The sequence below is a fragment of the Micropterus dolomieu genome, linkage group LG23, assembly GCF_021292245.1.
Source record: "Micropterus dolomieu isolate WLL.071019.BEF.003 ecotype Adirondacks linkage group LG23, ASM2129224v1, whole genome shotgun sequence".
In the NCBI taxonomy this organism is placed as follows: domain Eukaryota; kingdom Metazoa; phylum Chordata; class Actinopteri; order Centrarchiformes; family Centrarchidae; genus Micropterus; species Micropterus dolomieu.
This window is the reverse complement of record NC_060172.1, coordinates 11,557,080-11,572,571: the sequence shown is the minus strand read 5'-3', so window position 1 is coordinate 11,572,571 and position 15,492 is coordinate 11,557,080. Positions and strand designations below refer to the sequence as shown.

Sequence of the window (15,492 nt, the reverse complement as noted above, 5' to 3'; positions counted from 1 at the left end):
TGTTGTCAGTGCTACCTGTTGCCTGAAGTTGCCAAACAAAAATTGAAGATGAATACATCTGCAACACCATTTAGGCCCTCCTCATTTTATTGACAGAAGGGGCTGAAGGCTAAAAGTTCCTTTACAGAGGAGCTGTAGTCAGTTTGGATTCACAGCAGTCACAATGGTTTTCAATGTTGACCTAGAGCCAAAACCAAAATATATTAAAATGTCCATAGAAACTTTTTAATACACTTCTGCAGCACCAATCATTTCTACCGGGTTTATTTGTATCTTAAGCAGTTTTAAAAACCCCCTGTAGTTTCTCCACAACAGAGATATGTATCTTAGTTCTGCTAGTTACTTGTTGTCTTAGTTTCCATGGACCTTTTGATGTTATTCTTTTGTTCTGTTTTGTTTTTGTTTTTTTCCACTATGACTGTGACTCACCATTGGAATCCATGGTAACAACTGCAAATTGAAGCTGATAACTTCTGTCCTCTGTTGTCATGGAGCAAGCTACAAACTTTCCAAAACCTCCTTTCAAGCATAAAGACAGTGAGTATTTCGTATACACAAAAGACAGATTTTCACTATAGTGTACCTATAAATATATATAGTACAGTTAAACAATGAGCAAACTATGATGAGGACAGGACTACACACAACTGTGAACTGTCAAAATGACTCCTAAAACCCTAATTTCTATTTCTACATGTGTTCATGACACATGACATCAAAGGAAATCTGGTACAAATATATACTAAGAAAATATAAAATGACAAAATGATTGTTGTTCATCATTGTTAGCTCTTCTCTTACCCTTCCACTTATCTCTTTTTTTCCCTTCAGTTTTTCATTGTATTTCAGCTTCCAGAATAGTTCTCCCTCTATTTGGGGAACTTAAAGTCCAATCTGCCCTCAGACATCTTTTCTAGTGAGAATGACCACTTCTTGCTGAGCCAAAAAATACAATTTCCATGTTCATGCATCATCTATGAAGTCTAAACCTTCGCCACTGAAAATGCGTTGCTTTGTTCATAGATGATGGACAGGAGGTGAAGGAGTTGAGGAAGAGTGTGCCAAATTGATTAGAAAGCATGAATTGCCAGACAGCATTGACAGGAAGGTAAGGGGACTGCTCAGGGAGTGAGTGGGCTGAGATGGGATGGGGTAGGGCTGGAATTGAAGAAGTAGCTCAAGCATGGGAACATTTTTATTAGGACTGGCTCACCATCTTTAGAAACCTGGATCTTGGAGCCCTTATGTTTCCAAATGATGGTGGGTGGTGGTGAACTGACCACATCGCAGACTATATCAGCATCATCACCTTCATTGAACTCCTGCGGGCTGGGGGCACTCTGGAAGGTGATCTTTTCTGTAGAGAGATGTGATAACCATTAAATATCTTAACGTTCAGACTCCTAAAGGTGAAAACTCTCATGTGGCATATTTACATTGCTTAAAAATCTTGCAATTTAACAGCAGTGTAACAAGGAACCATATGGTTGAGGTTCTGCTGCTCTAAGTTCAAAGACTCTCAGTCTGCATTCAGACAGACATCAGGACTGCGTTAAAAAAAAGCGCCTTCAGTCATTTCAATGGGACCACTCTGTTAACATAGAGGAGGTGCCAGTGCAGAAGGCTCCAGCGAAGAATGCAGGGTTGTCAGGCAAAAAAGTTTAACCTAGCTCAACTTTCGCCACAAGGCAAACCAACGTCATTTAGTAACGCATGCACGCCCACATTCCTGGTAGATTACTTTGAAACATGAATGCATAATCGTAGCAGCCAGAGTTGTAAAATCTTTCCTTGTAGTATTACAAACTGCCGTTGCATGTTTTGGCATCTGATAAGGCTTCAAACTCGTGAATCTATGACTCAAACAGGACTTCCTGGATTAAGTTTCATTGTCGTGCTTGAAACAACACCTACCCGAGAAGAACATATCAGAGGATGTATTAATTAATAGTTTGGCGATTTTACCAAGAAGACTAAGTTGTCTTAGATGACAGAGCATAGGCCTTAGATCCCAACAATTATGGGGTCAGCAAATGTTACATTCAGTTTCTTTAAAACTAAGGCATTGTGCACAGAAGCCGTCCAATCCTGTCTCTCTTAGAATTTACATTTATATTGTACTAAATGGTTTTGCCAAAAAAAACATTCAAATGGAAATTAATAGCTGCCTGGATTATGTTGACTGCAAAAAGGTTTGCCAGTGAAAATAATCCAGGTAGCAATTGCTCGTATGACAGATATGTTCTGTCATTTAGTAGATTACAAACATAATTTCTAAGAGACAGGATAAGCTTTGCAGAAATTGCTATGTTCTTGTACTGCACAGATGGAATGATTTGTTTCCTTTCTCGCTCTCCAATGTCAATTGTCTACTAAAAAGTGCCAAACAACTACACGTACTGCTGTGAAATTAGTATAAATAGAATTTATAAAGACAGAGAGAGAGATTGTGTTGTCATGAAGAAGACACAACTGTATTTTCAAGATTTAAAGTGGGTATGATGTGGGGTGGGGTTGCCTTGATAGACGGTTGCTGCATGCACTGCTGCTTGTCTAACCTAAGTTGCATCCAAGCTCATCCACTTTTGCCTCAATTTGAATTTATGGCGTCAAACCCCTCAGCAGCTAAAGCTCATGCAATTATGTTGATTTTCTGCATGTAAAAATAATCAAAAACACAGACTTTAAGAAAAAGATTAGACTTACGGAAGATCTTCACTTGGACTGTGGCCTGGGCCTCCTTGTCCCCGTTCTTTGCCACACACTTGTAGATACCGGCACTGTCCACGTTTGCGTGGTATATAGTGAGGGTCGATATGGTGTCATCGGTGCGGCTCACAAAAATGTCTTGCCTGTTGGGAAGGATCTTCTCCCCACTGGGGGCGTACCAGTCTATGTCTTTAGCATCTCCCAACACTGAAAAACATAAAAATGAAGAATGAGGCATGGCAGCAAGAATTCTTAAAGGAAGTCCACAGCTGACATTTAAATGATAACCACAATATACAGGTTTGTTATTGAAAAAAGTGGAATTCTGTTATGCAGTTTTACATTTTGGTGAGTTATTTGGTATGGTATTCAATTACATCCCTAATGTATTACATCATAGATGTGCAACTACTTTAACAAGTTTAGGCAGACTCTGTGCTCACATGATATTCTGTGAGTAAACATAAACTAGATTAATACCATAATTTCAACTTGAATATAAATAATATGTAATATTATATCATTATATCAGTATTAACTTTACAAGTATTTTCAATATCAGACTAGATATAACATATAAAATAACACAAAGAGTAGTATGAATAATTCATATGTGTTCAGTAAAACAGAGTATTGTTCAGTACTATAGAAGGAACATCAAACGTTTGTTTTATGATATGGGTGAACAGAACCTCCAGTAAGACTTTGATAATAATAACATCTTTGATGTACCAAATGTTCTAGAATGTCAAACAGATAACCTACCTCATGCAAATACCACCTGTATTTCAGGCAAGCTGACAACTGCTCATGTACATTGAACACTGAAAACACAGACAGTCTGAGACCTCTCTCTCATTATCTCTTCAGACTGCACCCCTTTCCCACCTCTTCCAAGCCCTCTTCCTTACCTGACTGTGATCTCAACTTCCCACTGCCTCCTCAGAATAAACCTCTCAATCAATTTATCCGTTGTCTTTTTTTCTTCAATGTCTTTACTGCTAAATATCTATTGAGAGTATATTCACAAGTACACAGGTCTCAGTATTTATATTGACTTCTATCACTTTTATTAAATTATCTCAATTAAAACAGCCAATATTGTTGTATGAGGTGACATTTGTATCATGGGGTGTTAAATTAGGTATGTTTGAGAAGACTCTTACCTTCGCAAAGAAAAAACTTGGAGTCTCCCACACTGATCTCTCCTTGTGTTGGAGTGATTTGCACCTGGATGGTGGCTGGGTAAAGAAAAGAAAATATGCATTAGTCTCTGGTTCAAGTGAGAGGAATGGTGACACAGAGGCAAAGCACAAAAGGGCACTGCTCAAAATCACATTGCTTTGCCTGCTCAAAAGGAAAAGAAATACCCTCTATGAATGAAACTATGGGATGAAATTTTCATTTTTCATGCTCACTAGAGTGCAACATCTGTATGTTGAGATGGGTTGAGTCTAGATTTTCTACAATGACCTAGTTGAACTGCAAGGTTGTTAGCAAGCTCACTTATGAATAACATATTGTACATAGAAGGTATTGCTAAATGTCGGTCACCTTTGTTGTTTTATTATGTGAAAATATGGCAACTGCTTTGTGTGCTCAAATAGTTTGCTAAGCTACGGTCAACTGATTTTATCACCATTGTTAGCTGTCTAGCTAAGAAAATGTTCACTATAAAAAAAAGGCTGGTCAAACAACAGATGATGGCATTCCATGGCCTCGTGATTCACTTAGAAGAAGCTATACCTTTATCTACCAACACTTCTGAGGTGTAAATTGTTAATGAATATTGTACCCGTGACCCTGTGAATTAAGTGTCTGACACTTTGACAAATTTGACAAAGAGGAAGGTGCAGCACAGAAGGTTGTGTGGCAAACAGTGTTGGGCAGTAACGTGTTATTAGTAATGCTACTAGTAACGCGTTACTGTAATAATATTACTTTTCCCAGAAACTAAGTAGTGTTACTAATTACTTTTCTAAAACAGTAATATTATTACAGTTAAGGCAAGTAACCCTGCGTTACTCGTTACTGAATGCACCATCTTTGACGTGAATCCACGACTGTGCGGCAGGTCAGCGGTACCCGACTTTGTTGTTCAGAAAGGAGAACTACGAATAGAGGTGTTCTTTACACAGCTGTAAGTAGCTTCTGCCATTATTATGTCACAGTATAAGATGCAAAGAACATTGTCATCTAGTGTAAAGCAGCAAAAAGCTTTCAACCGCGAACATTTCTACATCTGATTTATTGAAGCATCTGCTAAAGCAGCACAGCAACGTGAAACTTACAGAGAGAAAGTCCAGCAGCTAATTTACTTTCAATGATGATTGGACTTGTCGGGAGAGAGTGGCCTTAACGTAACATTTTGTAACTACTGAAGACTGCTCTTATAAATAGGCTACCAGTGCAGTACAGCAGTTTCGATTCCGGAGCAACTATGTGCGGGGGTCGAAGAGAAAATAATAAAGATGTCCCGTCTTGGTTCAGACGGCGGAGCCTCCGTGTTGTTATTTTGGTAACCACATAAAAAGTATAGGCGAACTGATAACCGCTCCGTTACAATAGTAATGTAACGGGTAGGCTAACATAACTAGTTACTTTTATCACCCTGGAATAAGTAAAGTAATAATATTACTTTTTTAAGGAGTAATAACTAGTAATATATTACAATTTCTGAGTAACTTGCCCAACACTGGTGGCAAATTAAAGTGAATAATTAAGTTAAGTTTCAAATGTTATGCATTTTAAATAAGTTAGTAGGATGTTGAGTCCTCGACAGCAATCTTATCCACATTCAGTAACACTATCCAAAGACCAGTGTTGGGCAGTAGCGTCGCTACAAGTAGCGCTGTTACTAGTTTAACTACATTTCTCAGTAGCTTGGTGGTAGTGTCGCTATTTTCAGAATCAAATAGCTTTTCAGTAAGGAAGCTCAGTAGCTTCCACACACGCTACATTTTCTCAAGCATTTCTGAAGGATCAGTAAGTGACGCCACCGCCACACACGGACCTGTATGTGCAGCCGGCAGAAGGAGAAGGGTCCAGCTGCGGACTATAGCTTAGGCGGCGTGGCGTGAGCGAGGGGCGTGAGCGCGGGTCTCTGTGTAGGTCAAAGTTCATCAGACTATAGAAGGCGGGATTTGAAGAATAAGATGGTAACATTTAAAGTAATGGCGCAGCAGAAGCAGCAGGTAGGTAATAACAGCTCAGTGCAGCAAAATTTTAATCTATGATGTTAATGGACAAATAAGTAAAAAAAAGTTATTAATTTCAGTTTTTTAATGTTGTTAACCTAAATAATGATATAATCTTTAGTTTTATATTTTTATTAAGATCCTTACCTACATTTTTTATTGTTCTGTGTTTTCTTTTAAATCTTATTTTATTGTATTGTGGTATTTTATTCTTTTTTATTCATTTTATATGTAACATTTGTGGTCATCCTCAATAAACATATGTACCTATCTTGCTGGTTGTGTTATTGTCTTTGGTTTTCTATTTGTGCCATGCAACGGGACTGCCTTTAATATCCAGCTTCCACCGGTGTGGAAACATGCATATCAAGATTAGAGTTTAACTTCCCTTTGTGTTTGTATAATATTGTGTAGTAAATAAAGTTTTTCTTTAAATCACGGGCTTCTTTCAACTCAGAACTACAATTCTGTGTAGTGAAGCTTCATTTAATGGAGAGTAGCTAGTAGCTTAGCTCACTACATTTTCCAAGTAGCTTGCCCAACACGGCCAAAGACATATTTTGAGTGTTTATATAAACCACCTGACTGAGTGATTCCAGGGTACTCTCGTTCTCATTTTGCACATCCTTGCTTCTCCTGGCAGATGATTTAGAAGGCATAATGCTGTAAATCAAAGAATATCCTTTTCCTGAGACTCTAATGCACTTCATCTCTCAGCATCAGCTAAAGCTACAGTGACACAGATGAGATTTAGAAAGAGTGCAGAGAAACACCTGGTGTTTGTTCCTTCTTGCATATTCAATGAAAAGTGATAAAATGTGTAATAATTTTCAATGGCTTAATCAGGAAATCATCCCTTGTATGTGTGCACCAGAATGACAAGAACCATGATGATTTTTAAATGTGACATGGTTTAATTTAAGACTCCTATCTTCAGTGAAGTGTGGCATGGGAGTGAAGCACAGACTGCAAAGCAGAAACACCACTGAATCGTGATCCGGAGCTCGACAGAGAAATCCCGCTGAGCCTTCAGCATGTCGCCACTTCACACAAATGAGTGAGTCAGCCTCAGCCCAGTTCTCACCAGGAGATTCATGGGAAAGGTTTGCAAGGACTCTGCATTCAAAGACAGGTAGCTAACTATCATCACAGCACAATGAGATGTTTCATATTGAGACAAGCTTTTAGGTATAGAAACACATCCGTGACTAAGAAGAGACAGTCACAGCAGTGGCCTTTGTTGTTCTTTTTCCCCCTACACACTCCTTTATGTGAAAAGCATCCTCATTATGACAAGGCCAGCATTTAGAACTGTGTAAATGTACACAATAAGCTTTTGTGTTTGGAAGCGTGTAGAGTGTCACCATGTTTAGTTGTGTTTTTGTTTGGCAAATTGGAAGCTCTCGAGGAAGATATTCTGTCAGCAGGGATGATTCCGTCTTCCCCTTGTTGACATACACAAAAAGTATCTGGGCACGTAAGCATCGCAATGTCCAACAGCAGGTACACAAGTGATATACTGTAAGTTATGGTGTGTGTGATGGTATAACAGTGTCACACTACTTCCACCTTTCATTATGAGAGAAGACAACTACAACAGGTCAATTGCCAAGAAAGTAGTTAGTAATTCTGTAATTTTCCTGATCAAGAATAGCCTCAAATATTGATTTCATTAACCTTTCCAAGCTGAAATTAATATCTCCCTTCTGACTTAGTCAAGAAATCGTACAAATATTGATTTGCAGTAAAACACTGCCTCTGCCACATAAATGGGCTTTGTTCCAGGCTAGCATGCAGGCTCTAGAGACATGGAAAACCACTGCCCACAGTATGTTTGCTTTTACAGGCTGGAGGTAGATACAAAGAACACAACATATCCATTTCCTTCCCTCATCTAGTAAGATCACAGATACCATGCTGCAAACCCAAGCCATGCCTCCCTAAGACTAAGACAACTAGCCAAAAATCAAATGATCATATCTGCAACACTAAAGACAACAAAAAGGAGTTCAGGCGGTGTGGGAAAGATAGCTATTCCCAGAGCCATTTTCTCAGTGCATGTCTCTAAATGGCCACTTGTGCAGTATCTCCAGAATAAAGTGTTTGTTGAGTCTTATGTGTCAAGCAAAAGTGTGTCTCTGCTGAGAGCATATTGTGAGCAGTAAAATCATGGTGTAAAACTGAGAGTTGGCAGGTTTTATTAATTAACAAATCCAAAACACTTTCCTTGTTTTTCATCTGAACCAGGATTTTTTTCAAATAAAACTTGGATGGATAGCCTTTATGCGCTTTCCATTCTTGTTTAAACAACACTCTTAACAAAAACATTCTCACTTATCACTTATGTAATGATGGCGTGTCAGGGAGTGAAATTATTTTGTCATAACTTATCTTCTTACCAATATGGTAAAAGACTGTGCTGGCGTTTACAATGCATCATAGATGTACATGTACATTCATGTTTCTGATTTTTTTACAACTTGATTTTGGTGCCAATTTGCCAATAAGTTACAAAATATATGTGACAAGTACAAAATAATCTCATATTCACAGTCATCTGGGAGACACCCTATTGTGAAGACATATATCTATCCTCTGCAGTGTGTAGAGTTCTATTTCATTTCCCAGAGATGGACTTAGGATCAATTATTTTATGTGTATGTATGGATAGGTATTATGTTTCAAAGTTTTCATCAAAGCACTGAAATTAAGAAAACCTGACCAAAGGAAAGGATCGAAATAAGTGCTTGGCATAGTGAGGAGAGAGCTTGGACAACGGATGAATTTATCTGTGCCCTGACATGTATACTCATGACACCAATATAATATCTATCCACGAAGCCCGCCCCTCACTTTCAGTCGTCTCCAAAGACTTATAAACCTCTCTGACTACTGAGTGCTTCTTTACTTCTCATTCCACCACTTAGTAACCTACAGTCACAACACTCTGCTCTTTGACACAGCAATTCTATAATTCAGATCAGCATATTTTCAACAGAGTTCAATTTAATTTTGGGGTACGTGGAAAAGAAAAATCTGTAATCACTGTAGACTTCAGAAAAAAACACACCTCTTTTGTAACAGCTGGATATTTCTAACTGTTGTTGACATATGCATGGCTGCATGCTCTCATGTATTATCATATTTGGCAACAACACAGATCTATTAAAAACATCCTAATTCCTACAATACTTCGACTCGAGTCAGCATCAAGACATTGTGTCTTGAGGCTTGACTTGTTATACTGCTATAGGCCTAAACTGCCAGGAGACTTCCCATGATGCACTGAGCTCCTCTCTCTTCTTTTCCCTCTGTATGCATTCTTATTCCATTAATGCATGTCACTGACTCAACATCTTTCCTCTCCCCTCTCATATCTGTTTCTGCCTCTTGAGCTGTAGAGTCTGGATCTATGTACTACAACATACTTCCTCCTGCCGTCTCTCTCTCTCTCTCTCCTCTCTCTCTCTCTCAGTCCAACCAACCGGTAGACGCAGATGGCCGCCTACCCTGAGTCTAGGTTCTGCTTGAGGTTTCGAGTTTTTACTTGTCATTGTCGCCAAGTGCTTACTCATGGAGGGCTTTGTTGGGTCCCATAAATAATATTACACAGAGTATGGTTTAGACCTGCTCGATATGAAAAGTGCCCTGTGACAACTGCTTTGATTTGCTCTAACAGACAACAATACACAATGAGTGCGTCAAAACAATGTCGACCAAAAGTACATATTACAGTTGGGAAGACACATTATGCTCAGATTAATAAATCTGACCACTTGGGACATTACCCTAAGCTTCTAGCTAACCACTAGCACAGCACCATCTCCTAGAAAGATCACTTTGTCATTACTTCCTGACATAATGAAATGTATTAAGTTGGAAGGTTAGTAGATGTAAGCTTAGTAGTTAGCTACATACAAGTCTGGCTCTTAGCCCTGGGCTGGGGTATTAACCGTTGCCGACCCTGTCAGGACAGTGCAAATTGCTGTAAGTCTCTGTCTGTACTTCAGTGATCGGCTTTGATATAATCACATTAATCACTGAAGTAAAAACATGTGTGAGATCAAATGATGTTCTCAGCCACAGCAACATTAGTTTAAAAAGCATTTAGCCAAAATTGTTAGGATATTCTATTAAAATATCCATATACCAATGTGACAAAGTGAAACAGAGAGACAGCCCTAAATAAAAATAAAAAACCCATATGGCAAATGCACATGTGTGAGTGACCCAGCTCCTACTAATTTGAGCAGTGGACTTAAATTAGTGATATTTCAGTAAGAAACAATACTTTGCTAAAGCCAGTCACTGATCAAGAAACAGTGATTTACACTGTCCTTGTGCTTCTGACACAAAGTCATGTAACTAGCTAACTTGGATACAGTAGCTCAGTATGGCCAAACTGTAGAAACCCAGGAAAATAGTCATTCTCTGGTTTACCGGTTGTATATTTACCCATTCGTTGAGAATATTTCTGTCTGCACAGCAGCCTAGCGTCTGACAAATGTTTGTATAAACAACATTTCAATCTGCATATCTCTCCCTGTAAACTTTTAGTGTCATGTCCATTGTTTTGCCAGAGTTTGAGGGGAGCACAACTGTATATCCCGAGATGACAGTTTTCACCAACAAGCCTTAGAGCAACCTGTTCTGTTCTTTTCAGACAGGTTGTTCCAGAAACCATCCTCACAGGCAATTAGAGGCCACAGCAACCCAATACACCAGAATTTATTTCACTGCACCCACATTAAAGATAGTATCCCGCAGTTTTTACCAATAGTTCCTCCTCACAGGTACTGTTTGCTCACTAATATCTCCTTATAAACCCCATCTCCTCAAAAGTACATACAGCATATAACTCATTTACAACAGTGAACACATTTCCAAATAAGATTTACCACATTAATTCTGCCTTTTATCAGTGTAGGACTGAGCAGGGCCGTAGCCAGGCTTTTAGAAACGCTGAGGTCATAAGTCCAAATCCCCTCTGGCAATCACATTTCCGCCAAACTTACAGTAAGGTTCAAATGTTCTGTTATTGCATTGCTTTAACTACCTGATCACAATAGAATCACCATTCACATTTTAATTATTGAGAGATAAACAAAAACAATGAAAATGCAACCAGTTCATTTATTTTTCTCTTTCACCATTTTGCCTATTAAAAGTTTAAACTTTTCATAAGCATTTAGAGTTATAGGATCAAAATTAAATTACACTGGTATTTTCCTTTAATAAACAAAGAGGGGAAGGATTTTTATTAGAGCTCAGGGAAACTGAAAGCATTAATTAACTCCTTTTCACCCACATATATATCTCCATACATAGACACATACACAAACACATTCGCACTACACATATCCTATGTTTGCCTAGTTAATAGCTTGCCAGCAGATTGATAATTTTAGTTATTACTTTGGCAAAGTAAGGAAAGAAGTTAGATGGAAGAGCACCTTCAAAGCTACTCACGGTAAGCTCAGAAGCGGTATTAGCAATGGTGTATTAATTCACTGATAATCCCTCCACACACAGCAAATATGCCTGTCAGGTTTTAATAACAATGACCAAAACCAATGAGTGAAGATGTGAGTGCTGGCTATTCTCTAGCGGGAGAATTATGGACTTTACAGCCTCCTACTGTAAATAGGCTTTTAGCATCTTAGCATCAACACTGCAGAGTTCTTTAATTCCAGTTATGTAACATCACAAATATTTGTATAGGCCACATGGCCATCATTATTTCATTTTAGAGTGTATGAATTTGTGAAGTGGACAAACAAGAAGTAGTCGGTTCTGCTGAAGAAAACCTGAGGTTTGAGGCAGCTTCTTTCCCGTCTTGGATCAGGAGGTTTGCATGCCTAATTGGAGCCTGGCAGCCGGCGGTGACTGGCTCCATTACAAGGAGGCTACAACAGTCAGCTGTTGGTGCTTAACATGCAAGTCATGTCGGAGCAAGTATACACTTTGCAGGGGCAGACAGAACTGTGTAGGGCCACACTCAGATGTATGCATCACCAGCACATACACATCAACTAAGGATATACTGTACAGCTAAAAGGATAGCATTTCCCTGTCGTGTTACCAGGACAAAGACCATCGCAAGATCTAAGCGCACATTTACCACCTAATGTTACCCTCTCAAAGCTTTCCAACCGGAAACTCACTTTTCCAAATAATTTTTCCATCTCTTACAAAATTAGGTAGACCGGTTCCGGTTCCAGAGTAACTCATTTTCAGGCAGTAAAGAGAACTTAATGGAGAAATGAATTCTTGAGATATTATGAGACAATTTTGTCCCAAATGCTATTGCTTTTTATATGAATTTTAAAGAGCATTTCTGAGCTTTTTAACAATTGAAAGGGATGAGAGATGGGGAAAGTGGAAGAATTGAAAAAAATGAAAAAGAAAGATGCAGGACATGCGACAGGGGTCTGACATGTTATGTGGTATGCCTCATAAGTCATAAGGATTTGTGCAACTATAAGTTGCTCCTCAAATATGATGAATGCCAGACATTCTACAGCATACTCCTCTTGACATACTGGAGAGAGATTATGTGTGCAACCATTTGTTAAATGACTGTAAGTGCTGCCCAAATACAGTCATATTTGTTTGTCTTGAAGTAAGCTTACAATCTCGTGAACACACAGAGAGACGCTTTTGGCATAACTAAAAGATAACTTTTGATCAGAGTTGGCTGGTATAAGATTGTTTCTCAAGCTGAATTTGAGCAGTAAGTGAAACCCATCCCTGAGACCAGGTGAAGTAAGCTGTGTAAGATCTATTCTTGGAATCCACTGGGATTTTCTAACGCAAGTATTCACCCCACATGCCCTGTAATGAGGGTGCACTGAAGCACAGCTTGGAGTTAAGTTGGAACATAGCTGAATCTCTGACTGAATCAAGCCTTATATCAATCTCAGTAATGCAAGACAAAAAAACAAGACTTCAAATCATATGCCTCTTCCATATACAGTACCCGTATTTGTTTCCAATTCAAATTAGATAAATACTCTTCCATACATTTTTTTTTCTGTTTTGTTTTAGGTGAATGCACAAACCAACTGTACTCTGAGCTGACGTCATACTATAGATTCAGTGAAGCTGGTGTCATAGAGCAGACAGATGCGATAGGGAAGTTCTCACTGAACACATCAAGCCCCTCTGTAAAGCATTCTTCTACCATCTCAAAGTTATTTCAATCAAGTCAAGTTCACTTGTATTGCCTGATATCACATTCAGTAGAATGTTTCAACTGACTTCACAGACCCAGGTATCAGCACAGGAAAACCTACACACTTGCAGTGAGAAGATCATGTGACGTGCCATGTTTAAAAGTTATGATTATCCAATGACGCTTCATGTGATTCAAGTTGCTAAATTTGCCATTGGCATTTCAGAAAGTAGAAATGTGATGTGTGCTAATACAATTCTCAGTCAGTGCAATTAAGTGCAGTTCTATGTCCCATCTTAGGCAGCATCACTTTTCACAATGCCATCAGAAGGCAAAACTGCTGCAGTCATGTTATTCACTCAAGTCAGTGTGATGGCTGTGACTGAATACTGTGTGTGAGGGCTTTTTAGTTTGACTCATAGCTCCAGACAGCCAGTCAGAGACAGGCTGTGAGGTGTCTGTCACTGTACTTGGGTTTGATTATTTTCATCTGTGAAAATGCCATCTCACAGAGGTAAGTGGATCCAAAGTAGGCCCTCACTCTTAGTGCACATGGGGTGAGGAGAGGAAACTTGCTGACCAGTCGCCAAAAGTCACCATCTCTTGATCTTCCTTTCAGCTCTATGCCATTTTGCAAATCAACCATCTCCATTTCAACTCCACTTGACAAAACAAATGCTTGCAGGAATTTGGCTGCTAGTGGCTCTATGCCAATGAGTAGAAATGTATTTGAGACAAATGCAGCAATATCTTTCATGACAAAATATTTCAAAATCACCCAAAACGCTGACTTTCACTTTGTCCAGGTGAGCAGTACTGCTCAGGGGGAAAAGCTATCTTTGATGCCTGTGACATTTTCTCTACGTTGGGAAAATGTGTCAGCCTTCCGTTCTCTCGCTATGTGGGCTAAACACTGAGCTTGGCCTTGGATGCATTAACTGCACTTATCATATGGTTTTTCACTGGAGTTTGATGTTGAGTATGTTTAGTTTTGCCATTAGGTCTGTCAGAAACCCTGGGCAACAGCCACGCATCATCTGACAGTTCCTTGTGCCCCTTATTCATTTTCGCCACAATAGTCTTTATTTCAGGCAGCAAGTCAACACATCGCTGCAGCACTAAATCAACAGACATCAGCATGGAGACGTGGGCCTTTGTGAGCAGCATCAGGCTCATCCAGTAACCCTCTGAACAACCAGTGCTGAAGCACTTTTGCTTGAATGGAGTTTATCAGTTTGACCACCAGTGTCATTACATGGAAAAAGTCCACGACCTTACCACCCAAGGCCTGCTGATTAAACGAACAGTAATAATTCATGAAGTTGGGAAAATCAGGGTCATTACAGTGCGCACACAGTGCATTGCTGGGGCCTCATCAGTAGTAATAGCCACCAGTTTATTTAACATACACATGTACTTGTCTTTCTCAAGGTAAAAATAAATTCCTCTTCCCATTCTAGATAGAAATTGTACATCACCAGTGACTGCCATATTTTCACATTTACGAGAATTAACATACCGATACTCTTCTCTTATCTCATTGGTCACTTTAATGTAGCACCTACTATGCTGGACCAAGAAATAGAGAGGCGCTTGCAAAACTGAACATTACTCAGGTATAATGTATTTGTGTATTTATTTTTTCTATTATTTTCAGGAGCTACAGGGAAAGTCTGAAAGATCCACCAGTTGATCCACCAGTGGCGACCACTACTCTAACCCCTGCCGACCTGAAGAAGCTTCTCCTCAAACTTCAAAAGGATTTATGGCAGGCATTTCCAAAGCCTCCAGTACATCCTTTACAGCACTGCATAAACACCAACACATCACTCCCATCATGCCCTCTTGGTACTGACTCCTTATACACTCTGCAGCTTCTTTTAAACCCCTCTCACCTGCCAGTCAATCCACAGAAACACCTCACACTGCTCCCAGCAATTTCTCATCCCAGGTTAGTAATACAGCAGTAACAGTATAGAAATAATAGTATATTACTTATAGTAATTTTGCACGTTCATCTGTACTTTAAAGGGAAATTAAATTGCAGCCAAACAGTGAATATAACAGCTGTTATATTCAGCCTCCTAACAGAACTAACATTGAACATTTTTTCAATTTGTGTTTCACAGCCAGATAAATTAGCCTATGAGAAGCACAATCCAAACTGTCTCCACCACTTATCATTAACCTGCTGTACTTTGAGAGACTGCACAAAGCACTAAGTAGTCGTTTCCATGTGCTGTGTGTGGGTGTCAGCCCTTAATCAAATTGACATAGACGTGTCAGCTACTAAGCTCCTTCTCTTCACATCTTTCAGTCATTTACCAACACAGCTTTGTCAGGATTACGGTTGTTGCCATCATTCCCCCAACCCGTAACCACTTCAGTTTTCATTCAAGTGTATTACATTAC

General features: G+C 39.2%; 1 protein-coding gene and 1 long non-coding RNA gene across 11 annotated transcripts in view; one reads left to right on the top strand and one right to left on the bottom strand.

Moving 5' to 3' along the window:
- Nucleotides 1–15,492, bottom strand: part of ncam1a (neural cell adhesion molecule 1a) — a 272,704-nt gene that overhangs the window by 84,038 nt on the left and 173,174 nt on the right. For 9 of the 10 annotated variants that reach the window (XM_046038818.1, XM_046038820.1, XM_046038819.1 and 6 more), the window contains exons 2-4: nucleotides 3,876–3,950; nucleotides 2,707–2,916; nucleotides 1,214–1,357 (exon numbers count right to left, since the gene is read on the bottom strand). In XM_046038818.1, the coding sequence (XP_045894774.1) occupies nucleotides 1,214–1,357; nucleotides 2,707–2,916; nucleotides 3,876–3,950 (429 nt within the window). The other variant, XM_046038827.1, reaches the window with a different exon arrangement.
- On the top strand, nucleotides 472–15,372 carry LOC123962640. The gene is made up of 4 exons (XR_006823023.1): nucleotides 472–537; nucleotides 832–916; nucleotides 1,024–1,108; nucleotides 14,738–15,372. It is a non-coding gene; the product is annotated as an uncharacterized LOC123962640 (long non-coding RNA).